This window comes from Augochlora pura, chromosome 10 (genome assembly GCF_028453695.1).
Source record: "Augochlora pura isolate Apur16 chromosome 10, APUR_v2.2.1, whole genome shotgun sequence".
Classification (NCBI taxonomy): Eukaryota; Metazoa; Arthropoda; class Insecta; order Hymenoptera; family Halictidae; genus Augochlora; species Augochlora pura.
This window is the reverse complement of record NC_135781.1, coordinates 30,087,898-30,114,679: the sequence shown is the minus strand read 5'-3', so window position 1 is coordinate 30,114,679 and position 26,782 is coordinate 30,087,898. Positions and strand designations below refer to the sequence as shown.

General features: G+C 37.5%; 7 protein-coding genes across 22 annotated transcripts; 5 read left to right on the top strand and 2 right to left on the bottom strand.

The window, feature by feature from the left end:
- The first annotated feature begins 2,122 nt into the window (after positions 1 to 2,122).
- On the top strand, positions 2,123 to 7,651 carry LOC144475714 (patched domain-containing protein 3). Its single transcript, XM_078191894.1, has 12 exons — positions 2,123 to 2,434; positions 3,973 to 4,219; positions 4,372 to 4,442; positions 4,514 to 4,729; positions 4,860 to 5,437; positions 5,626 to 6,249; positions 6,312 to 6,439; positions 6,511 to 6,672; positions 6,739 to 7,009; positions 7,090 to 7,211; positions 7,282 to 7,447; positions 7,523 to 7,651. Exons 1-12 carry the CDS (start codon positions 2,241 to 2,243, stop codon positions 7,546 to 7,548), a joined length of 2,805 nt encoding a protein of 934 aa, XP_078048020.1. The 5' UTR covers positions 2,123 to 2,240; the 3' UTR covers positions 7,549 to 7,651.
- Positions 7,652 to 7,713: 62 nt separating this feature from the next.
- Positions 7,714 to 8,578, bottom strand: LOC144475718 (uncharacterized). The gene is made up of 3 exons (XM_078191903.1): positions 8,348 to 8,578; positions 8,198 to 8,279; positions 7,714 to 8,045 (listed from the first exon to the last, which is right to left on the bottom strand). Exons 1-3 carry the CDS (start codon positions 8,510 to 8,512, stop codon positions 7,714 to 7,716), a joined length of 579 nt encoding a protein of 192 aa, XP_078048029.1. The 5' UTR covers positions 8,513 to 8,578.
- Mettl3 (methyltransferase like 3) lies at positions 8,577 to 11,087 on the top strand. Of its 4 annotated transcripts, none has more exons than XM_078191899.1 (5): positions 8,577 to 8,670; positions 9,168 to 9,329; positions 9,422 to 9,617; positions 9,688 to 10,194; positions 10,271 to 11,087. In XM_078191899.1, exons 2-5 carry the CDS (start codon positions 9,170 to 9,172, stop codon positions 11,073 to 11,075), a joined length of 1,668 nt encoding a protein of 555 aa, XP_078048025.1. In that variant the 5' UTR covers positions 8,577 to 8,670; positions 9,168 to 9,169; the 3' UTR covers positions 11,076 to 11,087. The 4 variants fall into 4 exon arrangements, with proteins under 4 accessions (XP_078048025.1, XP_078048021.1, XP_078048024.1 ...); XM_078191895.1 differs by lacking the exon at positions 8,577 to 8,670 and adding an exon at positions 8,673 to 8,779; XM_078191898.1 differs by lacking the exon at positions 8,577 to 8,670 and adding an exon at positions 8,725 to 8,866.
- An 83-nt stretch (positions 11,088 to 11,170) lies between these two features.
- On the bottom strand, positions 11,171 to 14,285 carry LOC144475716 (neuroepithelial cell-transforming gene 1 protein). The gene is made up of 6 exons (XM_078191900.1): positions 14,171 to 14,285; positions 13,498 to 13,568; positions 13,068 to 13,312; positions 12,633 to 12,996; positions 12,129 to 12,557; positions 11,171 to 12,057 (listed from the first exon to the last, which is right to left on the bottom strand). The coding sequence occupies exons 1-6, from the start codon at positions 14,184 to 14,186 to the stop codon at positions 11,644 to 11,646; spliced, it is 1,539 nt and encodes a 512-aa protein (XP_078048026.1). The 5' UTR covers positions 14,187 to 14,285; the 3' UTR covers positions 11,171 to 11,643.
- Positions 13,666 to 15,605, top strand: LOC144475717 (RNA exonuclease 4). Of its 2 annotated transcripts, none has more exons than XM_078191901.1 (3): positions 13,666 to 13,801; positions 14,425 to 14,492; positions 14,575 to 15,605. In XM_078191901.1, the coding sequence occupies exons 2-3, from the start codon at positions 14,485 to 14,487 to the stop codon at positions 15,389 to 15,391; spliced, it is 825 nt and encodes a 274-aa protein (XP_078048027.1). In that variant the 5' UTR covers positions 13,666 to 13,801; positions 14,425 to 14,484; the 3' UTR covers positions 15,392 to 15,605. The 2 variants fall into 2 exon arrangements, with proteins under 2 accessions (XP_078048027.1, XP_078048028.1); XM_078191902.1 differs by having other exon boundaries at positions 13,713 to 13,919.
- A 1,199-nt stretch (positions 15,606 to 16,804) lies between these two features.
- On the top strand, positions 16,805 to 19,841 carry LOC144475848 (senecionine N-oxygenase). The gene is made up of 8 exons (XM_078192170.1): positions 16,805 to 16,879; positions 17,748 to 17,971; positions 18,183 to 18,321; positions 18,387 to 18,648; positions 18,721 to 18,824; positions 18,890 to 18,977; positions 19,075 to 19,238; positions 19,403 to 19,841. The coding sequence occupies exons 2-8, from the start codon at positions 17,778 to 17,780 to the stop codon at positions 19,709 to 19,711; spliced, it is 1,260 nt and encodes a 419-aa protein (XP_078048296.1). The 5' UTR covers positions 16,805 to 16,879; positions 17,748 to 17,777; the 3' UTR covers positions 19,712 to 19,841.
- Positions 19,842 to 20,085: 244 nt separating this feature from the next.
- LOC144476349 (membrane-associated guanylate kinase, WW and PDZ domain-containing protein 1) lies at positions 20,086 to 26,318 on the top strand. Of its 12 annotated transcripts, none has more exons than XR_013495010.1 (12): positions 20,086 to 20,253; positions 21,267 to 21,345; positions 21,422 to 21,647; positions 21,912 to 22,315; positions 22,390 to 22,578; positions 22,635 to 23,775; positions 23,843 to 23,978; positions 24,145 to 24,687; positions 24,812 to 24,982; positions 25,075 to 25,209; positions 25,477 to 25,600; positions 25,904 to 26,318. XR_013495010.1 is itself a non-coding variant. In XM_078193139.1 (11 exons), exons 2-11 carry the CDS (start codon positions 21,297 to 21,299, stop codon positions 25,489 to 25,491), a joined length of 3,009 nt encoding a protein of 1,002 aa, XP_078049265.1. In that variant the 5' UTR covers positions 20,086 to 20,253; positions 21,267 to 21,296; the 3' UTR covers positions 25,492 to 26,318. The 12 variants fall into 12 exon arrangements, 5 of the variants coding, with proteins under 5 accessions (XP_078049265.1, XP_078049264.1, XP_078049263.1 ...); XR_013495009.1 differs by having other exon boundaries at positions 25,759 to 26,318; XR_013495007.1 differs by adding an exon at positions 25,759 to 25,834 and having other exon boundaries at positions 25,075 to 25,600.
- The last annotated feature ends 464 nt before the right edge of the window (positions 26,319 to 26,782 follow it).

Genomic DNA, 26,782 nt, shown 5'->3' with positions numbered 1-26,782 from the left:
GCTGACTTTGACTTCAATACTTCAATGCTGATGTGCAGGGGACGAAAAATGATTGTTTTTATATAAAATAAAAGTTTTTAATATCATTGTCAAGCGTACGTCTTTGTACAAATTGTTTTCGATAGGCGTTCCTTGTACGTCGAAATACGATTTTATCGAATGCACCGGAAGCTCAGCCATCTGAAGCCATCAAAGTTTCTTCACCGAAACGGCGATTGTTGCCTAACGCAACAGCATCTACAAGATAGTGATCGTTTACATGTTATATGTAACTGGCTGTCATGGTTGGCATTAGCTTGTGTAACGAGAAATATACATAAACATCCGCAGTCTACTTATATCGTTCCAGTTTTCCGCTTTCATCGCCATCGTCCGATTAACTTACATTTTAATGTTTCATGGAGAAAGGTGTGACGCGCTTCGGCAAGAGGTCAACGAACCATCCGAAAAGAGCGTTTAAGCCGCATCCAAAGGCGAGCACAAAGACTGCGGTTGCGCGCATTTTTCCAAACGGCCGAGATCTTCAAATATTCATTGAGCGAGACAATAGCAGGTCATTCAAACGGCGAAGCGTGAAAGAACGACCGAGGTTCGATCGTTCTCCCGCAATTCCGCCACGTAAATCACTTTTTCTTAGACTGTTGGTCCGTGAACGAGCCGTGTTTCAAATAACTATGCACCGTGGAATCGGTATAATTGCGAGTTACAGAGGAAGTTCTCTCGAGCCGGTTACGAGAAAATTAATAACCCTATTGCGAAACTTTTTTGTTTCCTTGGATGAACCGCGAGCATCTATTGCACCATCGCATTGTCTGGTCTGATCTATCTTTGATTAATCCTTTCGTCAAGGTCTTGTAATCTATAAAGGACTAATAACTGTAACTGCGTTCCTGCGTTGATTTAATGACACATTTTTTAAATCCTTGAACAGGTGGGTTTTGGACCAACGCGGTCATCAGGTTTCCAAGAAAACAGGAATGTGGGTCAGACTAGAGCCTATCTTCTTGGATCGATCGTAATGCAACCGCGATCCGATGGTCATCGGACGATTTCTGTTCGAGAAACAAGAGCGAGTGGAACGGTAGTTTAAGCATTTTGTTTCCGCTGGCTTTCAACGGATCCGTTCCTCCCAGCGATGACATTGTCACAGAATTCACCTGGCCGGGTAAATAAAAAAATGGGGCAGATGCTATCCCCTTAATTATCTGCTCTAGATTCATTATTTGTTTAAAGAAATGAGAATCGTTTTGCAAAATTTGCATCCTGTTAGTGCAACTATGTACAACTTCAAAGTGGAGTGAAAACAGAATTTTTGTTTTTAGAAGGGGAGCAAAGAGGTGACAAGAGGATAAATATCTCCGACCGATCAGAAGAAACAAGTTCGATCCGCCTCTTTCAGCCGATGCATCATTTCCATCGCGCCGGTACTGCGTTACCATGCTAGAATTATGCTAATCGTGCCGTATAGACGAAACTGCTTTATTTGTAACATGAGATAAGCGCTGAAAGCAAACGCTTACACTCGCAACCATATTTCCGACGATTCTTAGTCGAAACTCGTCGAATTTGCTCAGAACTTGGCAGAATCGTAGTTAACACTCTCGCAATATTACATTAATAGCACTACAAATTAATTTAATCTATAAATAGAGCAATGATAAAAACACTGTCACGTCCAACTTTCAGTTTCAAATGGAGAACGAACAATCCTTCCACTATCGACAAAATATCATTATCTTCTCCATTAATATTACAGCATACTTCAAAAATTTCAAAAGGATCAGTTACACAGTTTTCATAAAAAAATGTTTAGCGTCCAGGTGACTTCCAAATGTGTAAAAATATTCTGGTCTGAGAGATTCACGATAAGAAGTGCCATTTCTCCACGAAAAAAAAACTCATTAACTTCTTCAGTGACGCAGCACTGTGATTCAAATGATTCATTAGGATCGGTTGCACAGTTTCTGCAATCAAATTCTACAGTTACCTCAGGTTACCTTATAGTATATATCAACTACGTGACCTCGAAAAATTGTTTCTTCAGGGACAAAATGGATCTGAGAAGGGCTCGCGGAGGTCACGGGGCCCGCTGACCCTGCGGGAGGAGACAATAGGGGGGTGATCCGTGACATACGCTCCTCCTCATCCTCCGGTAGCATCACCATTGCGGCCCTGCAGACGAACCTCCGGAGCGAACGTTATATAATTGTAGCAGATTACTTCCACCGTTGGTCACATGCATGCTGCCGCACTCCGGCCGTGTGCTCGCTATCGCTGTCAGTGGACATTTGGTCGCAGAACGACCTGAGCGTTGCACGCCGACTATGGAAATCGAACGGGCAAAAGCACCGAGCGGCACCTGGTCCGCGTTATGGATTCGAATCAAGAACATACTCCTCGACTTCCACCTGAACTCGGATCTCATATTCTACCGGTGAGTTAGCTCGCAGGATCTCACTAAAGAATCTTCTAATCCTGCACAAGGAATTCTGGATCATCAATTGTTCGACCATCAGTATTCCATCTCCATGTTTCCGGTAAGGAAAACAAAAAGATACAGACCAAAGATCGCTGAAAGGACCAGAATTCTGTGAAGATCATTCGAACAACGATCCGAAGGACCTTTCATAAAAGACTCGATAAACTGTCTCGTTCGTCCACTCCCTGGATAGTGAAAGAAACCCCGCAGTTTCGTATGGTATTGATCCTTTTTCACGGTACGATTATTACCCGCCGCATCGACAGGAAAAAATAGATCGGATGTCAGCGAATTAAGTGCGATCGTGTTGTTTTCTGTCATTGAAAGCCTGGTGTCTCGCTTTCTGCATTGTCACCGGAACGATCGCGTTAAATAATAGGTTCATGGTAATCTCCTACGTGAACGTTAATTGTCGAAGACTGCCGTCTGTGACGAAGCCTAGCTTTCGCGATAACTGTGCAACCATTCGAACGAAAAGATTGTGTTCTCCATCTCTTAGTGAAGTTGTACTTTACGATTTAATATTCAAAAGTATGTGATTTGCACTCCAACGTTTCTACAACCAGTTCTTAGTTGTTAATTTGGTCCTCTGAGACTTAACTAGCAACGGAATTATAAGAAGTATTAATGAAATTCGATAGTTGTCTTTGCTGATGAAGAATTGTTTTCCCAGGACATGAAACGCGTTCTGATTCTATGTCAACGAAAGAAAGGTAGTTGGAGAGTAAATCAAACGACAGGTCATCGTTTAAAATGCGAAGGGTTGACTCGCGCCGATAATCGGCCGAATTACGATGTCCCATTGATCTATCTCCACGTGCCTCGGAGACCAATCGACAATCAGCTCCGGGTCAAATCTCGTTGAACGTAATAACATTACCATCGTTCACTTTTCGTGGGCTCGAGCCCCGCGTCACTTTAATCCACTTAAGGTGAGATCATCGTGGCCCTCTTAATTAGCCGAATCAACCGTACTTCTTTCGTTCCACGAATTATGACCGGTCTATATAAGACGGCCGACAGTTTAGGCGCCATTCCTCCTCCCGCGACGATTTCTTATTATTTCATTCAGGGGTCGTTGGCCTTTCTATTCGACCAATTAAATTCGACGAATTTCTGTCAATTCGAAACGACCGGTCGTTTCCAAAGAGTTCTTGCCCGTCTTCGCGAATCCATCCGCAACATTACCATGGAAATTGGATCGGTACCGATGATTGGGTTGATTTGCACATCACACGACGTTATGCTAAACCATCGCCTTCTCTTCCTGTACACGAAGATCTCTTTAAGCTTAGAGAGCTTTAGTTAACGAAACGATGAATCTTCGTTGCACGACTCTCTTTCATTTCTTCGTTCATTTCGAACGTTGGAACAAGTGAACAAACTCTCCTAAAGCCTTTGGTATTAATTTTCTTCTCTCCTATCTAAAAATCGAAGTTAATCAGCGCTGGATCGATTTATTAAATCTTGGAAAAATCTGTTTGATTCCTTAGTATTGGGCTGAGTATAGGAAAGAGGCCCTGGCTATGGCTGCTGGCTTCCTTTTGCGTGAACTGCATGTATGCGCCAGGGATGATACTCTGGAAAGAGGAAGTCGACGAAGTGGAACTCTTTGTCCCCGACGATTCCGTCATCCGCAAGGACGCCGACTGGGTGAAAACACACTTCCGGGACGAGTTCCGATACGAGACCATCATCGTGACCGCCCCCAACGTCTTGGAGCCAGAAGTGCTGCGTTTGGTACATAGGCGATCATGAATTATACTAATCTGCGAAGGTTCTTTTCCACTTTCACGCATGATAGTCGAGACTCGATCAGCCTCAACAGATATTCGGCAGTGAATGACGCTCCTCCAGGATTAATGATCGAGACTGTGCTCTCTTCTTCGCAGATCAGTACAATCGAGCGGTCCGTGAAAGGATTGAAGGTGAACAATCACACCTGGGAGGACGTGTGCGCAGGGTGAGGTCTCGAATCGGAGCTAGAATCCTCGAAACGATTGGCATCGGTGAACAGAACGGGTTTCTTTGCAGATATCTGACTTGGTTCAACAAGAACGACACCACGAATCTCATCAAAGAGCTCGGTGTCACTGAGGACGTCATCTCAAAGTTGAACAACACAGTGTTCAGAGACGGCTGCATATACCAGTCCATCGTGCAGCTTTGGGAAACTAGCTTGTCCAAAGATATTCGAACGCTGTCGAAAAAAGAGATTCTAAAGGATGTCACCAAGGCGTTAAAGTACAAGTGAGTCCTTGCCTTTTACGATGCCATAATTCTAGTAACAAGCTTCAAAATAATAAAGATATTTGATTAGCCATCGTATGAGTAAGTTTCCGATAGCTAAAGCGTAACAAGATTGGATGATTCTTTTCAGGCTCCATAGTAATCTACTACTAGACATCGGCCCCCTGCTCGCGGATGTATCTTATACTAAGAAAGGCCGAGTTCGGGGTGCGAACGCGACGATGTTGAATTGGTTACTGAAGAAGTCGAACCCGAACGCAGATGCATGGGAACTGGCCTTCATAGATAATGTTCTACACATGAACGTGACCGTGCCACCGGGGGTAGAGATTTATGCGATCGCCTCGCGAAGTTACTTAGACACCCTGCACCAGATACTGAACAGCAATATAACAGTACTGTGCTGCGGGATATCCCTGATTGCGGTTTATGTAATGGCAATGATCGGTAAATGTAACGCGCTGGAGCAACGAATTTATTTATCAGTAATGGGAGTGTCTGTGATCGGCCAGGCAATCATATCCTCATACGGATTGTGCTACTACTTGGGATACTCTTACGGGCCGATACATTCCATATTACCGTTTCTATTGCTCGGTATAGGCGTCGATAACATGTTCGTGATCATGCAGAGCCTGACCAACCTGTCGGAGGCCGACCAGGCGCTCGATCTTCCGGTCCGATTCGCTAAGGCGATGCAACAGTCGGGTAAGGAGGTCTCAATTGGTTCATCGAGCTTTCGGTTCTAATGACATAAATAACATATTCTTAAAAAAGTAAACGTGAGAAATGCACTGAAAATCGACCGTGGATTTTGCAATGTTATCGTTTGTCAAAGTCTCAGTGCATACAGATATCTTCTAAATCAAACGATTGATTTACAACTTCTGTTCAAGGCATGTCAGTCACAGTGACTTCCTGCACAAATGTGATCGCGTTTGCTTTCGGCGTGACGACGGTAATGCCATGTCTGAGGTCCTTTTATGCATTCGCCACGCTGGGCATCCTCTTTTTGTACATCTACGAGATGACCTTCTTCATGAGTTGCTTGGTCTACGATGAGAAGAGGCTAGAAGCTCGAAGAGACGGTTGCTTTTGCTGTCCTAGATTGAACTGGAAGCCAAATGAGTGCAGTCAGAGGAACACTCAGCAAATCATCTTCGAAAATTACATCGGTCCGTGGGCGGTCAAGAACTCAGTGAGAACGGTCATACTGTTGATTACCGGCAGTCTTCTCTGCATCAATACTTGGGCTATCTTCCAGCTAGAGCAGAATTTCGATCCCCTTTGGTACTTAAACCAGGACTCTTATCCCATTAAATTCAACAACAAGCTGAAAGAATTTTTTCCCAAGTATGGGAATCGGGCTGGCATTTATATGACTGGTGTAGACTATTATGAGGATCGTGATTCTCTTTTCAGATTGGTAGAAAGTCTGAAAGCAAATCGGTTCATTAATAATGCTACCTTCGAACCATGGTTTATTGCCTATGAGAAGTGGCTTAATGCTACTAATCAAGGTAGGTTATAATTGATGTTAATTAACAATTGTTCGAGGATTAGCAGTTATCAACTATTCCAGGTGATATTGAAAGTAGCGAAGAATATTATAATATTCTTAGTGAATACTTACTCATGACTATGGAAGGCCAAGCGTTCATCAAGGACATCAAGTTCAGTAGAGCACCGTTTGGAGAATATAATATAACGGTATTTACGAACAAATAGGTATTATAAAATTGGTCGTCTTCTTCTCAATATAATACTCGCTCTTCTTATAGACATCGCAAATACCTATACAACATGTACTCATCAAGACAACTACTGAACAAATACAAGCAATGCAATCTCTCAGGGAAATAGTTCAAGCTGCAAATTTTTCTCAAAAGCCTGACTATATTGCGATATTTTCGCCCGAGTATGTCTCTTGGATGGCGAACAAGGTACCCAACATTTTGGTTCAAACAGTATCTCATGTTCTGATATTTAATTAACAATTTTTTGTGCAGGTGATAGGAGAAGAATTAATTAGGAACTTGTGCCTTGAGATAGTGACTATTGGAGTAGTGATAGTAATATTTCTTAGAGATATCAAGGCATCCTTTTGGGTTCTTTGCTGCGTTTTTTTCACACTCATTGATTTATTAGGTTCTATGTACTTCTTAAATTTGACTATCGAAATGTCGTCAAGTATTATGATTTTACTGTGCGCGGGCTTGGCAGTCGATTATGCAGCACACATTGGTCTGGAGTTTATCCGAACGAAGGGTAACAAAAAAGGTACATATTATGACTATATTTTTTACTAATTGGCAAAAGGGTAAATTTTAGTATTACTGTATCTTTGATCATTTTTACAGAACGTGCAATTGCAACACTTTCTATAATTGGACCAGCTGTGTTCAATGGAGGTTTGAGCACATTCTTAGCATTCGTTTTGTTGGGTTCCAGTGAAGCTTATCTATTTAGTACCTTCTTTAAGGTATCGTTAAAACTTTTATTCATGAATTATTATTTTTTAATTACTTACACAACAATTTTTATTGTTATAGTTATTCACATGTGTTGTAATGTTTGGTCTATTTCACGGACTATTGTTCTTACCAGTAATCTTAAGCATATTAGGCCCTGAAGAGAGAATAAATGAAATAAAAAAGGAGAGTGTTACACAAGAACTCAATGGTTTCTGTACTGTTCCTTTATCTCGAAATAAGAAAGGTTAAAACATTGCTGTGTATTTACAAAACGCGTGTTTATAAAATATATCATAATCTAATCATTTCTTCTTTACAGATTCAAAAAATAGAACTGCCAAATAAGATTTGCCAGTGTCTAAAGACTGCTTAGATAAGTATTTTGATTACAAGATCCTAGTATATAAATTGCATTTACAAGATCAATGCATAAATACTGTAAGACAGTAGCTTGTATATTCTTTTATATAAAACAAATACAAGGATACCCCTTTACATATTCTGCAGCAATTATTTATTACGCCTAGATTTTACTTCTATCCACTCATCTGCCACCTGCATATCTTGGGGCACTTCCTCTTCATCTTCTGAACTATCACTTGCAACTATTGTGGAATTTTGTATCCTCCTTATGGGTGTTCTTGTAAGAAGCCACGATTGGAGTGGTGGTAGTTTTTCAAATTCTGTCGTTGCCATACTTTCATTATTCTCACAACAATAATGGAAGAACCTCAAAAGCTCCTCTGCGACCTGGGTAGCACTATTATCTTGTAGTTCAGTATTAAAATGCTCATCCATGTAATCTTCCAATTCATTAGCAATTTCACTGCTGTTTAAATTTTCTACAAAATGATTAAAAACTAATTAAAGAATTGTTTTTAAATATATATAATTTTATTAAATTATACTTCGAGGATCTAATCAAACATTTCGAAACATACTATCCAAAAATATTCAATAATAACCTAAAAACTGAAAATTTGTAGGGACTTACCATTCATATACATTACTTCTGTCATGTAAGGACAAAAATCTACCGCACTATCCTTCGAACCCATTCCATGTTCAACTGCCATCTAATGAAAAATATTAGATAAAAAAATGTAACAAAATTCATTTTTATAACCTTCAAAAATCATCTTACCTTCAACGCAGTCCAATTACTAAAAATTCGTTGTGTAACAGAAAGAAAAAATTCCTTAGTGTTCGACATTTCTCTGTTCTTGTTAGCATCAATGACAATCAAACATTCGGTCGCTTCACCTTCATGTACAGTAAATCCAGTGAATCTGACCACTGAACCCACCATGTGTTTCTCTCACTCCTAGTTAAAGTTAAAGTTAGGTTGCTAGATATGATCAGGTTAGTGTCTTTATTGCATAGTCCTTAGTGGCTTGTGTGTGTGTTCTTGTAACGGAAACGTATGCATTTATAAGCAGCTTAGATTACTTTAATTGGTGTCGCAAGGTGTGAAATTATATTATTTTTTTCCTAAAAAGTGTGCAAACATATTTTTACTAGCTGGTGTTCCCTATGTTTTTATATTATCATTTGATCGCTACAGTGAAAAACGGAAGTATACATACACTATTGCCTTGGATTAACAATATTTTTTTAAATACAACAAAAACTTAAATTATTGTAATCCCTAGTCTATATTAAGGTTGTAATAGCCTCATTTATGTTTAAACTAATAAATTTGGAATGTGTATCGACGTAATTGTTTGATGTTTCATTGTGTTTTCAATGCTTCAAAGCAAGATCAATTTTCATTTATCAATTTGGTAAAAATAGACATTAAATATATTATTTAAGCATAATGTGAAAATTCCACTTACAAAAATAGAGTTTCTTCAAAATGCTTTGACGTAAACAGAATATAATAAAGTATTCTGTGGTATATGAATACTTTCTTTATCAGTTATATATTTGTTTATAAAATTTGTTTTCAATATATTTTTAAGACATGTCAGACGCCTTTGAGGAAATTCAAGCCATTAAAATAAAGAGGAACAGCTTAAGAGAAAAATTACAGAAAAGGAAACGCGAGAGACATGAATTGTTTACTCTTACTTCTACTACACCAGTATCATCCACCTTGACAAATGAATCATCCCTTCCTGGTGGTAAATTGATTTTTTCAATGTTACTTTATGTATATTTGTTAATAATTCTTTATAGTTTCATATTTGTAAAAAAGAAAATTGGATTATTTTAGATTCGATTGGACATTCGCGAGCTGATCATAGTGAATATGAAAGAGATGTTTTATGCATCTTGCACGAATCATTGCCTAATTTACCCATTACGTCTGCAGAGCTGATAGATCAGCTTCGTAAAAATTTAAATGCAGATGTGTCTTCAACAGATATCCATAAAATTTTAGAAAAACTGGCAGCTCAAGATATTGTTAAGTTAGTAAGTTTCTGCATCAGTTTGTACTTTTTTTCAGAGAGCACTAAAATTAATGAAATACTTTTTCAGAATCAAGGAGGTAACAGAGAATGAGGTTTTTGGATACACAGTGTTATCTGTAACAGAATCCCAATCATCTTATCAGTCTCAATCCGACGATACAGAAAATCCGGAAAGTGCAGAAACGTCTGCATCAGAATTAAATGATTATGGACCTGCAGAAAAGCAATCAAAACTGGATAAAAAGAATACAGAGGATATAATGTCCCTAATTTCAATGCCCACGATTAGGGAAAAGGAAAATAAAAAGGTTGGAGAGCAAATTTTAGATTTATTATCAAAGCAAACATCTAAGGAGAAATCATTAGCTGAACGGTTTCGATCCCAAGGAGGAGCTCAGGTCATGGAATTCTGTCCTCATGGTACAAGAGTAGATTGTGTTAAATTAAATGGTGGGCCAGGATTCGCAGAAAAATGCAAAAAGCTTCACTTCAAAAAAATCATTCAAAGTCACACAGATGAATCTTTAGGTGACTGCAGTTTCCTCAACACCTGCTTTCACATGGACACATGCAAGTATGCATTTAAAGAGTATTTAGAAAATTAGAGACAATCTCCCTTGATTTTTTTATTCAAATTTCATATTTTTTAGGTATGTTCATTATGAAGTAGATGGACCAACAACTCAACCCAAGGAACCAAACGATACAGATAATACAAACAACGCGACAGTGAATAAAATTTTAACGTTAGATAGTAAAAATGGTAGTAACGTCGCTTGTCCTACTACCAGTGTATCCTTAGGCAGCGAATTAACTCTTTATCCACCACAATGGATACAGTGTGATTTACGTTATCTCGACATGACCGTGTTGGGTAAATTTGCTGTGATAATGGCTGATCCACCATGGGATATTCACATGGAATTACCGTATGGTACTATGTCCGACGATGAAATGAGACAGCTAGGTATACCCGCTCTTCAAGACGAGGGTCTTCTATTTTTATGGGTAACAGGAAGAGCAATGGAGCTTGGCAGAGAATGTTTACAATTATGGGGTTACGAAAGAGTCGACGAGATTATATGGGTGAAAACAAATCAATTGCAGAGGATAATAAGAACAGGCAGAACAGGACACTGGTTGAATCATGGTAAAGAGCACTGTTTGGTCGGAATGAAAGGTAATCCAAGAATCAATAGAGGACTGGATAGCGACGTTATCGTGGCTGAAGTCCGAGCTACTAGTCACAAACCTGATGAGATTTACGGAATTATTGAACGTATGAGTCCAGGGACAAGAAAGATTGAATTATTTGGGCGACCACATAATGTTCAACCTAATTGGATAACATTAGGTAATCAGGTAGACGGTGTTCACTTGATCGACCCGCAACTAATAAAAGCTTTTAAAAAGCGTTATCCAGATGGAAACTCGATGAAACCAACAAAACCATAATAATTATTTCATAATATTGTAAAGTAAAGGATCTGTTATTTGGTGACAACATTACGAAAATAAAATCGTTTTCCGTAAAATTCAATGCGAATTTCTAGGTTCTTACTTTTGTATTATAGCATAAGATATTCTTATGAAAATAATTTTGCTGTTAAATACATGTGTACATAGATATATACAATACATATATAAATTATTTTTAAAACAAAAATTATATAATCGCACACTACATATAATTACAGTACATAAATTGTTTTTTACAAGCATGTACATATACAAATTTCTATATCCGCTATCTTCACATTAGCCCCTCAACCATTAGTTGTTTATGATCTATATATTTTAAAATGATATTATTTCCCTTGAGATTTTTAAATAATACATGTATTATTATAAATACACATTTTTCGAAATTGTATTGAAAGGCAGAATGTACCTCTAATATATACAAAATTGTTTTTCATACAATAACATTTTGAAGATTCACAACAAAATTCTATATCAATTTATGAATATAAAACTCTAAATTGAGTGTAGTACATGAGTATAAAAAGTAATTTGAATAATACTAAGTGAAACCAATACTATCACGTTTTGATCTCAAGAAGTTTCTTTTCAAAGTGAGAAAATTATTTTCACTTATCTTATTTAATGTAGATTTGGCAGATTGATTCTTTTTCACGGGAGTCAAAATTTGTTGATTTTCTGTTTCATTAGTACCAATTTTGTTTTCTACTAAATCGATTTTCAGTCTACAAATTTTGTTCAGCGAATCAATCCAATGTCTTTTCCCATGCTCATCTTCGGTTGTAAAGACGTGACCACCAATATTGATTTCACAATTTGTAAGCAATTTATCATTTGCACTTACACAGATTTGTTCCTTGAGCACAACAGGAAAAGATAAATTGTACTTTTTACTTACAGATCTTGATCTCCGAGTTATGGCAAAACCCGTGTCAAAAAGAAAACACTGAAATTTCTGCAAAAATAATTATAAATTTATTTAATTGTTCAAAAATAAGAGGAAAAACTTTTTAAATTTGCGCTTACCATGCCACGCGTGTCTTTAAGTTGACCCTCAGTAATAAGTTCTGTTGCATTCTCAATACACTTAGAAGAGTCATATTCTAATTTCACATGAATCTTTGATTGAGCTAATTTGCATTCTGCATCACCCATGGCTTTATCTATGTCATTTAATAATTTGGATAATACATCATATGCTTCTTTTAACAACGTTTGATCTAAATGGGATGCTGGGGTATGTCTTAATATTTCTTTAACCAGCAATGGATATTTAACAATTCTTGATCGTGCTACATCTATATATGTCCACAAATCAATAGAGTGAGGAGACTCTAAACGTTTTTTCAGAAAAGATTGGAAGCGTTTATTTGTCAGTCTTTTCTCATCTAATAAATGCTTAGCCCATATTTGTGTTCTGCACCTTTCCAAATATGGTTTTGCTAATGAAGAAGTCTAAAAAGAATGATAAATTTATTGGGTCTATGCACTTAATAATTAGACGTGCTGTCATCTATGAGAATAACTAACCCAATTTAATACTGTGGTACCAATAGCATCTGTGTATCCATATTGGTCTCTTGATTTAATCAGTTCATCTCTTAGTCTAGAATGTATGTTGATGAGGTCAGTTACCCCTCCAAATAAGGTAAGCAATTCCTCAGAACTGAAGATACCAGTAGGTAACAATGGTTCATAATAGAAGTCTTTGAGAACACATAGGTCTCCAATAAGCACATTTTCTCCACAGTACAATTCATAAATTGCTTCTTGCCTTTTTATCTCTTTCCTGCTTAAAGCACAGTTTTGTTTGTCTTTCGTGCTTATTTTTGATACATCTAGTACCCAACTCCGAAGTGTCAAAGTATTAGTATTTTCTATGTTCTCTTTGTTCCTAGACAAGTAAAAATATTTTTAAGAAATATGATAGGTATAAGTGATATTTAAAAAATGTTTCTTTCTTACTTTCTTCTTAATGTTTCTGTGTCTTGTTCATTGTCAACAAAGGATGAATCAATAACATTTGGTTGTATTGTAAACGATGTATGAAGAGTATTTGATTGTTTATTGCTTAAATTAGATGAGGAAAATATACTGCTGGCCACTTCAGTAATTCTTCTTCTCTTCTTCTTTTTTCTTAAGTCCGAATCTATGGATATATCCATTGAACTGACACTGATGGCATCGCTTTTCGGACGTTTTCTTGAACGCTAAAGTGTATTTAATTTAGCGTAATTAGCATAATTAGATCAATGAACAGAAAATACAAACTTGAAAATTCAAACGTTTAATACAGTATATAATAAAAAATTAAAGGAGAATAATATCATAAAGTGTCGGCAAGTAACGTCACAGGTTAACTAAATTCAAACATTACTGACAATTAAAAACTTACCAGCCAAAATTTTTTACGTGGTTCCGGAAAGTTGTCTTTGATTGTATTATTACTGTCATCGTCCATGACTCCTTCAGTTATGAAACATATATAAACAAATGGTTCGGATACATACAAACATTCATATTCGAATGATGTGGAATGATGGTAACCGTTGAAAGACACAACGCAAGCTGCTCAGAAAACCGATTCATCGGTTCTATTTTGGCAGACGTGAACTCTAGAATATTTCTGTTGATTATTATACCATGATAGCTTCTTTCATTTTTACCGTGTGTTTAATTGTAATAGTAATATTTATAAGGTAAGGAAATAATTTTATTACGTGTGTATTATAATTGAATCTCAGAAGCGTCACTTCATTGAACGTGTTAAAACCGTTGCGTTTAAAAACACATAACCCCTACACCAACTTCAACATCGTAAGTTATACTGTTTTCCATTGTCAATATTGTTTTTTGATATTAATATAAAAATTATTTTGGTAATTTTACATTCTACAAATTGTTTTATCACTACAGCATGCAAATATTGTCCTGGAAGCAGTATATTATTATAAATACATGTGTATACATATTACAATGTAAACGTACGGTTACACGTGTAACAAAGAAAATTTCATTCGAATTTATGTTTTACTCGGTATTTTGCTTTAATTTTTGACCAATATTACCATAAATGAAATTCATAGGGAGATTACAAATCCGAATCGCATATGTACATATTGATTTACAACAAGTTTTTGATTCCTTCTGATACAATTGAGAATGAATAGTGAAACAAATTTGAATTCCACATCCGTGTTCTGAATTTCTGCCACAGAGGACTCTAAAATACATTGTGATTGTGTCGCCATGCTTAAGTTGACATATACATAACCAATTTCAATTACAATTTGAGTGCACATTTATCTAATTTATATTTCAGATTTGATAATAATCGGACGTTCATTTGAAAGATTTGTGTTCGTATATGTACACGTAAGAAATGAATAGGTTAGCTTTACAAAATGATTACGAAATCTTCCCTAAAGTATTAACATTAATCGTTTCTTCCATGGCTATTTTCAATTTTTAGGGGTGACGAGAACAGGGAGGATTGCCGATCGAAAAAGTTTCTGACCAAGAAAACAATGGACGAGAAAAATAAAAAGAATGCTCTTTATATCGCGCCGCATACGGAGCGGAACGCCTCAGGGCGCAATTGGGAATTATTTAAGAATATAGCGGCCAATTCATCGTCACAGGATAAATGCGCTTCTGGCAAAGAAATTGTTGAGAGAAAATCGGTTACCAGTCGTCGTTTTCATACGTGTCAACCGAATCGGGACACTAGATTACAATTGGTCAAAGAAACTGCAAAAGATGAAACAAATAATAACAAACTGACAAAACACCTAGCAATGGATTGTGAAATGGTAGGCATAGGTGATGGTACGGAGAGTATGATAGGTAGGGTGTCTATTGTAAATAGTCATGGCTGTTGCATTTATGATAAGTATGTTAAGCCCAGAGAGCAAGTTCTAGATTATAGAACTAGAGTCAGTGGTATCCGCCCTCACAATCTTCAAAATGGAGAAGATTTTCAGATTGTTCAAAAAGAAGTAGCAGAGATTTTAAGAGGTCGTATTCTTATTGGACATGCTCTGAAATATGATTTGGATGTGTTATATCTATCTCATCCAAGAAGACACTTGAGAGATACTTCTAGATTTAAACTTTTCAGACAATTGTCTGAAGGATGTACACCTAGCTTAAAGAAACTTGCCTTGGAATTATTAGGTAGAGAGATACAAACTGGAGAACATAGTTCAGTTGAGGATGCACGAGCTGCGATGCAACTGTATTTATTATATAAAAACAAATGGGAGTCTGAGTTTTATTCCAGACGATAAGTCTGAGACAGAGAAAGCACTGTACATTTGTATTAATTACGTAAGATAAAATCAGACTAACTCATTAATCTTTTCTAAAAAATTTAAAATTATTTAAAATACATAACTATATTTCTAACACACTTGAGTAAACCCAAATGTTTGAATAGAAAATGTTGTGAGAGTGTAAAGAATTTTGTTAACAATTAAAGAATATATTTCTTTTTCATACAGATCTTTAACTGTTTTTCAATTTTTCTAATTCCTATTTTAGCTTAAAGTATAACTCATCCGGACCATTTCTAAAACACTGTATGTTGGATATTTATGGCAATGTGATCTGTTGTAAGAGCACGGACTAAGTAGGGGGCACATGAGTTTACACACTAAAGGCTAGAGTGGATCAATATGGTTTAACTATACGCGCCGGCATATATATAAAAGTTTGAGGTGAAGTTTTCTGTAAACAAGCTCGAAGTTGAGTCAACTGTGCTTTCCCGTATTTATAGCCGATGAAATTGTTTATAGAACACATTTACCGATGCAAGTAATGGGGCGCCTCGGTTATCCCATGACGAAGTTGCTCGATGGACTCAACTATTAAACTTTTCGAACTTTGCCATTTTAAATTTCACCTTCGCATTGGGAAACCTACTTTTCAGCGTGTTTACTTTATATTATGTCAATAAAATATTTCCTATTCACCACGAAACTAGGATAAATACAAAACAATGGAACTAGTCAAAGGAGACCAGAAGTGATTGACTAAAGAGAAAAATCTGCAAGAAATATACCATTATAATATTTTATAATGGTATGCGAGGTTAATCTTCTTTGCTCAATTTACCAGAGTTGAAGAATAGAAAATTTTTTTTTTAAATGAGATCACTCAGCTATTAATAAAACTTCAAAAATCTTCACGAATGAAGTAGACAACGTTCGCAGCTTTTTTTATCATTCGAATCTTTATCATTCGATTCTACAAACATTTAAGTTCCTCCAAGATATCGGAAACAAAAAATACCGCGGAACGTGCATGCTGATAAGACTGAAGTAATTATTGAAAAATAAATTACTCCTAGTACCGTGATTTCATATAGACGTTACGACCATTTAATAAAAATATTCGAGCGATTATATCACAATCACCGGTCTTCTAAAATTAGCATTACCGAATAGATGTCTTAACGATTCGTCAGCTGCAAGGTTTCCAGACAGCAATTAAAAATTCATTAACCACTCGATGGTTTACGCAGCCTAAGACGGCAGGAGGCCGTTCATTGCCATGGCTTCCTGAAACAAGTCCGTGAACACTTTCCATATGCGTATACATATAGTAAATACGTGGAATACAAGTCGACCTTGTTATCAGTAACAGCCTCCTTTCGAACGATACACTTCGACTTTACACAGACACTGATTATTTTACGAACAGCCATTTAGTATTTCTTCTTCGATCGTGATACATCGGCTCCTGACGATTTCGTACGCGTTCCCCACGAATTACTCGTGAGTAGCACAATCCTAATTCATCACTACTCATTCATCAACGTTATCATACAATAATGCGTCAAACGGCAATTAAGCAACTGCGAAAATTATATAAAGTCAGAGCATTTTCTTTAATAAATCGAGAGGGAAAGTTAAAAACTGATTGCTTTGTATAAGGAACGTATCCTACAGTGGCTCACAAAAGTGTTCGTACACCTTTAATCATTGTGTAATAGACTAGTCTCACTTAAAAAAATTCAAGTCATTTGGTGCAATTTTAAAACTGTTATTATATTTTTAAATGTTTATAATCAGTAGAGGTAGCTTCGTCGCTCCATTATTTTAACTGTCTGCAACATTTCGGTAATTTATTTAGCTTAAATTATTCGTAAACGTGTCTAGAATTACTTGTATAAAGTATACATATGTTTCTTTTCGCATTTTTTCCATATTCTTTCGGTCCAGAAGCAAGCTGAGCATATTTCGCGTTCGCCAGATTCCAGGCATCATCTCGCGATATTCTCTCGATAAAATCATCGAGAGCGATCGGCATTCGCTATCAGGATAGTTAAGCATCGAGGAAAGTGTATTGCAAGGGAAAAACGAAGGAACGTTTGAGACTTTCGATCGTTGCACCTTTCCCACTCGAGATCCAAACGCGTGTAACTATGTTTCGCAGTAGATTAAACGTTAGGAATAGTACCGTCGAACTTTTCTACTTGAGATTATTTTCATGATTCTTTCTGGAATGAGATAGTGTGATAACATGATGAACAAACATGAGTTTTGGAACTAACTTATCTGTCTTACATGTACAATTGACCGGTTGATTAGGCGACCAACGAAAGGGAGAATAATTGAGACTCTCTCTCTCTTTGACCCCGAGGTAACAGGTTTCGTCGAAAGCTAAGCGAACATGAAGATCGCCGTGATCGGTGCTGGATCTGCTGGTCTGGCAGCTCTAAGACATTGCACTTCCGGTGCGTTTAATTGTGAAGTGATTTGTTACGAGAAAACGGAACAGGTCGGAGGCACCTGGGTTTACAGGGAAGAGACTGGAGTGGATAAATATGGTTTGCCGATCCACACGAGCATGTACAACAACTTGAGGTAACAAATTCATTGACAAGCTTGACATTAGAAATTCTGTTTGCAACAATTACGTACGCGAAGTAATTCGAATTCTATTTCCGCATGACTACTATAGAGAATGTGAAATTAAGTTTTTACGAAGCGAAGAATTCAATAGAGTTTAATTCCAAGGTGAATGAAACTGTTCTCTGCTGTGTTGTTAATTAACTAAATCATTTTGGTTGTATAGAACTAATCTACCGAAGGAAGTAATGGGTTATCCCGATTATCCGGCGCCCGATTTCCCCGAAAGTTACTTGACCCGCACGCAAATACTGGACTTCCTGAACTCTTACTGCGACCATTTCAAGCTTCGCCAGTATATTCGGGTACCGTACAAGTCTCCACCAATGTGGTACGTCTTCGTTTTTTACGGACAAGTTTTTTTCTCCAGTTTCTGCACAACGTCGAATTAGTGGAACCGTCGAACGGAGACCGGAAGTGGTTGATCAAGGCGAAGAATCTACAGAACAATTCTGTCACGAATGAATCCTTCGATGCTGTTATGGTATGCAACGGCCATTACTTCGAGCCCACTGTTCCGAAGTTGAAAGGCCACGATCTCTTTCAAGGACAACAATTGCACAGTCACGACTACAGAAGCCCTAAGATATTCACCGATAAAACGGTGCTTGTTATTGGCGCCGGACCATCCGGTAATTCGATTATTCAGATGTTTCTTCCACTTCGAATTAAACGTTAATCTTGTTTCTGTTTCTAAACCGCAGGAATGGATTTGGCCTTGGACATATCAAAAGAAGCGAAGCGGGTGATTTTGAGTCATCATTTAAAAGACCCGATAGAAACCGTGTTTCCTGAAAATGTTATCCAGGTAATGAGCGTCACCGTTAATTACCTTGTAGATCCATTAACCATCTGCAGGATTTAAATTTATAGAAACCAGACGTGAAAGAGTTGAATGAGAATACTGTGGTTTTCACGGATGGCACCAGCGAACCCCTAGATGTTGTTTTCTATTGTACAGGTAAGCTTCGCCGGTACAGGTGTTCTGCGTATAGTGATCGCTTGCATTTGATCGATTAGACAATTATTGAGGTAATGATTCTAATCTATGAGCGTAGGATATAAATACAGTTTTCCCTTCCTGAGCGAGAAGTGTGGGGTACGAGTGGATTCGAACATGGTCACTCCACTGTGGAAGCATCTTGTGTCCACCGAGAATCCGACCCTTGCTCTAATTGGACTTCCGTTCTATGTGTGCGCTTTCAGTATGTTCGATCTACAGGTGCGATTTAGCTATAAATTAGGCGTGACATGTTGACTGTCTTCAAACCTCGAAAGAGGTTCCTGCTACTTATTCCTGTAGGATTTTTTGGCAGTCAACGTGTTAATAAGTACTTGATCAGAGTAACGTTTGTGCGAATTATTAACTGGACACATTGATTAAAGGTTCGATTTGTCCTCAAATTCTGGAACGGACAGAGGGACTTTCCTCCGAAAGCAGATATGTTAAAAGAAGAGAAGGAAGAATTGGAGAAAAAATTGAAAGAGGGTTTCGAAAAGAGACATTTTCACCTGCAGGGATACAAGCAGGGTTATTATTACGATGATCTTGCGAAGACTGCCGGTATTACGCCCTTGCCACCCGTTCTCACAAAGCTTCACAATGAAAGCAGCATGCGTTTCTTGGACAACTTGACGCATTACAGGGAGAGAAGATACAAGATCATAGATGATTACAATTTCATTCAACTTTAAATCATCCCATAGAATGACTTAATATATGGAGTTAAACGAAGAGTACGTCCCGTTTTCAACAGCTTGTAAAGATTACACGTTCGTTTTAGAACGAACTGCCCGTTGTACCAATATAAATTTTATATAAATATGTTCACGTTTGTACTAACAAATTATAGAGACAATAAAATATAATATTTTTACGAAAACTTTTCGAAGCGCCGCTCACCTATTTAAATGTGTTAAAACTATCAAAGCCAAATTTAAATTTAAATATAGCGCCAGAAGCGTAGCGCTTCCATCTCCCGTGAGACGGCGCGCGAATACATACTTCGGTTAAATGCCTAAAGATGCAGTGTGATTCGGTTCGATTCAGTATTGTTCAGTATCGTGTGTGATGTAGCTGTGTGACGGTCGTGGATACGTTTCTCTCCATAATCATTTCGAAAATGATTAGTATTTCGATGATCCTAAAGTGATTCAGTGCCGAAATATTCCGGCCCGTATCCGTGGGTGATTCAGGATGATCGAATCAAAAAGGAACCTCGTCAATCGTGATCACCGTAAGTAGACCTCCTGCCGAAGAGAACTGTCTACGGATTATACATTTTCCTAGTCCGTACTGTACCATTATTTCCCACTTCGCGAATTTCCATGCTAATCTCAATCTTGTTCTACTGGCGCGAGTAAGAGAGACAGAGAGGCAGGGAAGTAGGGAGAGGGAGGGAGGTAGAAAGAGAGAGAGAGAGAGAAAGGGAAGAAAGGAAAGAGAGAAAGATAATCTACGAGTAACGTTTCCTCGGGGTATGCATGCGGAAAAACGTTAGAATCGCGTCTCGGAACGAAAAAACGTTATTTACGTTCCCGGGAGAGTCGACAACATGTTACTTTCCTAGATAGAAAGTTGCATTCAATGATGCACGATATGTGGGCTACGCACAGGCTCTCTCGGGTGAATGCATTCGTAAGAATGCATTCACGTCCGCCGTGTGTCGTGTTCCTCTCCTGCTTTATGTAATTTCACCACGGACACCTGTCCGTCCGCTTCCCTGGAGGATCGTGCGTGTCGTTGTCGATGGGATGGTGTGTCAGGAACTGTCCACCGTGCTCCATTCACTGTCAACGTTTTCGTCTTATCCTTATCTGTCAAATGTTTGGATACGTAGATAAAACCGTACCCCTTGAAGACCACTGTGATCCGCTAGATAACGTAATTTAGCATGCCTGCGTAACTAATCTCGAAATAATGTGAAAAATGTTTGAAAATGGTGTCGCAACTGGTGAAATACAATCTGTAATCCCGATACGGTGTATCGTTACCGCTAACAGTATTTCATGACCGTTATGAGTCTTTGTTATTCACGGGGGTGACTCAATAATTATCCGCAATGCAGTTGCAAATTTTACTACAATAACAGTAGACTAATTACGGTAATTTGTATTTCTGGTTTGCTTAGGAGAACATTTTTCCTCGAGAGTGTAAAAAAGCTTGTGCTATTGTTATTGTAATAATATTGATAAACTGTTTTATAATTAATTAGCTGAATACTGTATTGTTATTGTTCTTATTTGGTAGGGTATTAAGGTGAAATTGAAGAATTGTAAAATGGCTACAAAAACTGAAGATACAACATCCATTGATAATACCAATGATGGTAAGGAAAATTGTTCTTTATAATTTGTGCAGTTATTCTCACTGTTACTCATTCCAATGTATGTATGTAATTGTAGGAGGGAGCATGGACAAGGAGGTATTAGCTATTAGTGGAACTGATGAAACTGGTCATCGTATTCCACCTACGTATTTATATAATCCAAGTTCAGATCCAAATACAGGGATACCCAATCAAGAGCAGGGCAATAGAAGTCGTAATCAAGCCACAGAAGACCAATTAGGACCATTGCCACCAAACTGGGAAAAGGCTTACACTGACACAGGAGAAGTTTATTTCATAGAGTATGTGTCTTGATGTATGCAATAGTTTGATCATTCATATTGTAGCTAAGGCTGATTATTATTATATGAAAATTTGGTGAAATTATATGATGAAGCAAGCTTTGTCAGATATTGGCACAAATTGATAAATTGTTCTTACAATTTTCAAACAATCAGCAATCCTAGTAGCAATATGATTTACTGAGAGGTACTGGATACTGATTGCTTAGAATAAATAAATTGCTATCATTTTATGATTAACTGAAATATGTATATCTATTACAGCCATAACACAGGTACTTCACACTGGCTGGACCCACGGTTATCCAAATTTCAAAAGAGATCTTTGGAAGAATGTTTAGATGATGAATTACCATATGGTTGGGAGAAAATAGATGACACACTTTATGGAACATACTTCATTGATCACGTAAATCGTCGAACTCAGTATGAAAATCCAGTATTGCAAGCAAAGAGAGCCCAACAAAGTTTAGGAGAAAGAAAGAGTCCCAATTTTACTAGGAATCCTGAAAAACTGAAAGGCCAGAGGATAAGAACAACATTAATAAAGAGTTCAAGGGGGCTAGGATTTACCATTGTTGGTGGGGATGATTCAGTAGAAGAATTTTTACAAATAAAGAGTGTTGTACCAAATGGACCTGCATGGTTGGATGGAAAATTACAAACTGGTAATTTATGAAGCCATAATAAAAACCACATTTAAAAATATGATTTAATAAATGTAGTATTATGCTAATTGCAGGAGATGTTTTGGTGTACGTTAACGACACGTGCGTCTTGGGATTTACTCATAATGAAATGGTAAACGTTTTCAAATCTATTGGTAGCGGTGAGACTGTTACACTGGAAGTGTGCCGGGGTTATCCGTTGCCATTCGATCCGAACGATCCTAACACGGAAGTTGTTACTACTATCGCTGTTAACGCACCAGGTAAAGATCATAGGTTTTATAAACATCTGTTAGGAGAATAAATTCTATTTCTTCAGATATTTTGACAGAAGATCCCAGGATGTACATGGATTTGGATCCAACCTTGCAAAGTAACGGGCGTTTTAATTTCTTGGACTCCACGTTTTTACCAGTGCATAGTCTCCAAAATGGTGAAAATCTTGCCACTACCTCGGTCAACTCGATGCCAGATTTGTGTATCTCGGATAAGATTAACACAATTAAAAGACCCAGCAGCACTGACATTCTTCTGTCAGAAAGTAACGACATGAACGATTGCAAGGACTCACCATTGTCTTCCAAACCTGAGTTTCTTAGTATTGCAATTGTGAAGGGAACTATGGGATTCGGGTTTACAATAGCGGATTCTGCACACGGTCAAAAGGTGAAGAAGATCTTGGACCGGCAGCGTTGCAAGAATTTAATTGAGGGTGATATTTTAGTCAACATAAATGACATCAACGTAAGAAACATGTGTCACTCTGAGGTGGTACAGGTGCTGAAAGATTGTCCTCGCAACGAAGAAGCGCTGATTCATGTACAAAGAACGACATCAAAGTCGAGCGAAAAGAAAGAGAAGAACTCGCAGGACTTTTTTCGAAGTAAAACACCAACCGCTGATATCTACAGCACTCAAACGAAAACTGTTGTGCCGAGTCGACCAAAAACACCGTTGATAGATACCAGAAATCGCCCTAAATCTCCAACGAATGCAATTAGACCTAATTGGAACGAGCAAAGCGAAAACGAACTAAACCCGTTAGATAACCGATACAAATACGGCGAATATACTCATGGCATGTACTATACTGACCCGTACAAGGCTAACATAACGAACCTGTCCGATAACTTCGCTACAATGACTAATCTTGATGACGATTCGATGCGAAATACAGCGAAAAGAGATTGGGTGACAAATGACAAATTGAATATAAACAATGATGTGTATTCCATCGACATACCTCATCATGATAATATGCTGAAACAAAACGGATGCTTGCATTCGGATTATTATAAAGAGTTGTATACATCGCAATCCCATTCGCAGTACAGCGAGCAAGATTACAATGTGTACTCTATCGGGCAGGAGCAGAATGTTGACACTGGAGAGATATGGGATAAGCGTAAGGAAACTACGAGTTTTGAACATGAACAACCACATTCCAGTTCTATACCACGGTACGTACAAATTTGGTTCATAAATTTTTGTTAATGTTCTGTGGAATTAATATTAATTCAATTTTAGATATCCTCAATATACCAATGAATTAGTATGCCCCATTGTGCCTGACATAGAATGGATAGAAACGTTGGTAACATTAGTCAGACAAGACACAGGATTTGGATTTAGAATAGTGGGCGGTACCGAGGAAGGATCTCAAGTGAGAACATTAACTGCTAACTTATATAGTGTGTCTCAGCTAGATGAAATCGTTCAAGTATCTGTCTTTATAAAAATAAATAAGGCAAATATTTAAATGATTCCATTTAGCTGAGGCATCCTGTATAACTCGAGAAAATTTAAGGTATTGATAATCAAACTGTTAGCAGGTCTCTGTTGGACATATTGTACCTGGCGGAGCAGCTGATTTAGATAATAGACTGAATACAGGTGATCTGATCATGTCCGTTGATGGCGAAAGTGTTCTAAACTCATCGCACCATCACGTTGTTCAGTTGATGATTGCAGCAGCTCAGAATGGCAGGGTTACTTTAGGAATACGTCGTAGGATTAACACTCAAGAACATCTTCCAGAGAATTTACAAGCTCCGTACAATAGGCAAATGAATCATCAGTATCCGTACGATGTGACGGTCACGAGAATGGAAAACGAAGGTTTTGGCTTCGTGATTATTTCCTCAGTGAACAAAGCTGGTTCGACGATTGGTAGGATAATCGAAGGTTCACCTGCCGAAAGATGTGGCCGATTGAATGTCGGAGACCACATCCTTGCCGTTAATCATGTAGATATCACAAACGTCTGCCACAAGGATATCGTAAATTTAATTAAGGATTCTGGTTACTCAGTTACTTTGACGATCGGTTACCCTCTGGATGATTGTTGCAGTAACGCGTCGCTGTCTCAGAAGGTACAGCTCACTAATTGCGTATATGTTTTAGAGTAGGAATAGATTAATTTACCATTTAAAAATGTTACTTTAAAATATTTCAATCATGAATTTTTTATCTTTAACTTTGTATTTCTATTTGCAGGATGAACCAACATGTGACGGAGACGGAGGTCAATATCATGCGGTCGAATTAACGCGTGGAACTCGAGGATTTGGTTTTAGTATCCGTGGCGGACGTGAATTTCAAAATATGCCCCTCTTTGTGTTGCAAATTGCTGAGAACGGTCCTGCATCTATTGATAATCGATTGAGAGTAAGAGACAAGCTATTAATAAAAGATTATGTGTGTCAGTGAGGCGATACCCGTTTGGAAACCTGTATTGTATTCCTATTAATAATTTTCAGGTCGGCGACCAGATAATCGAGATAAACGGAATTAACACTAAAAATATGACTCATACGGAGGCAATCGAAATTATACGAAACGGAGGACCATCCGTTCGACTTTTGGTTCGACGTGGTTGTCAGATGCCTTCAGTGGTAGGTGCTCTTCCACACCTCTACGATATGAATATATGAGATTAACCATTTTTTTTAGTAACACACCGCCATTAATCCTTGCAAGTGACGATTACTAATGCTAACGTTGCCTCCGTATAACTTTTACCCCCTGAATAATTTCTTTTTCGACTCAATGCTTCTGAGTTTAACAATTAGGTACCGCGTAGTACGAAAGAAATGAAACAATTTTTAAAGACAATACCAGAGAAAGGAAAAAATGATTTCCAAGAGGTTGTTTTATTGCAGCAAGAGTTAGATTAATACTGTTACGCAGTACTAAGAGAATCGGTACAGAACTGTCTGGTGCAAAATGGGAAACAATGTGTTATATTGTATAATATTTTATGGAGTTGGTTATACATATATGTAGGTATGTAGTAAGATTCAATACTTCTTTTTTATATATACGACACATGGGAATCATGTGCTTAAATGTATTCACATGTCGTTCGAGCTTTTCAATATTTGATACGTATGATAATAATTATTATTATTTTATATGAGCTTCGAATTCTATATGTATTACAGTTTAGTAATATAACCGAGGACATGGTTGTTGATTCTCAATGAAACACTATTCTGATAGTATTAATACTGATTTATAGTAAGAGATCATCTTTTTTACGAACTTTCAGTTGAAGGAAAGAATGCGTGAATATCTTTTTCCTTGCAGCTGCGATTGTGACTCGTAAAATGCCCGATTTATAGGGACGATACTTGCTCACTCTAACCAAGATTGGACTGGTGCTAACTCTGTATTTAAACAAATCTAATTACCGAGAGGACGAGAAATATTAATTCATCCTAACACGTGTGATAGCTTGAGAGTATTGTGCCTTGCGCGTGTTCCAAATATCTAATAACAAAACAAAAATTTACTAAGTAAAACGCTTAAGCTTATGAAGCGATCGTAAAACGTTTATTGAATTTATATTCGTTGTAGAGTAATCTCACAATCGACCAATTAAGTATTCGACCGATTGATGAGGGCACCCCGCGCAGGCATTTATTGAAATTACCCGAGATGGGTGTGCACCCCAAAAAACGTCAGAAAGTTCGATTTTTTGTTTTCTTAAACTGCTGTTCATCCAAAAATCGATATTTATGATAAGAGTCTTTTACCGTTAAAGCGATACGGTACTTTTGGGTCCTGACTATATTATTAATTCAATAAGATAATACTTCATAATTTTAAATGTTAACTTCTGAGAAGAGAATCTTGAGAATCTCCTATCTTTTTTTACTGCGTATTGGGTGAATACTGCACTTTTTTATGTATGACTTTGTACTAAAATCAATTGTATAAGACTATATACAATTTTAAAAAAAGGCGAGAAAAGGTATGAATCTCGAAAGGGTATGATCTATTTGCATCTGCAAATAGAGTTGATACTCGTATAAACCATGGAAAACTATTTTAGTATTTATACATATAGGAAAATAATTGTGCACTGATATAACTTCATAAATAAGAGAAATTGTAGACTGGACAAAAGTTAACTACATTTGATGTTCTCAGAATCTCTTTTTGGTTGATCGTACTCGAACATTC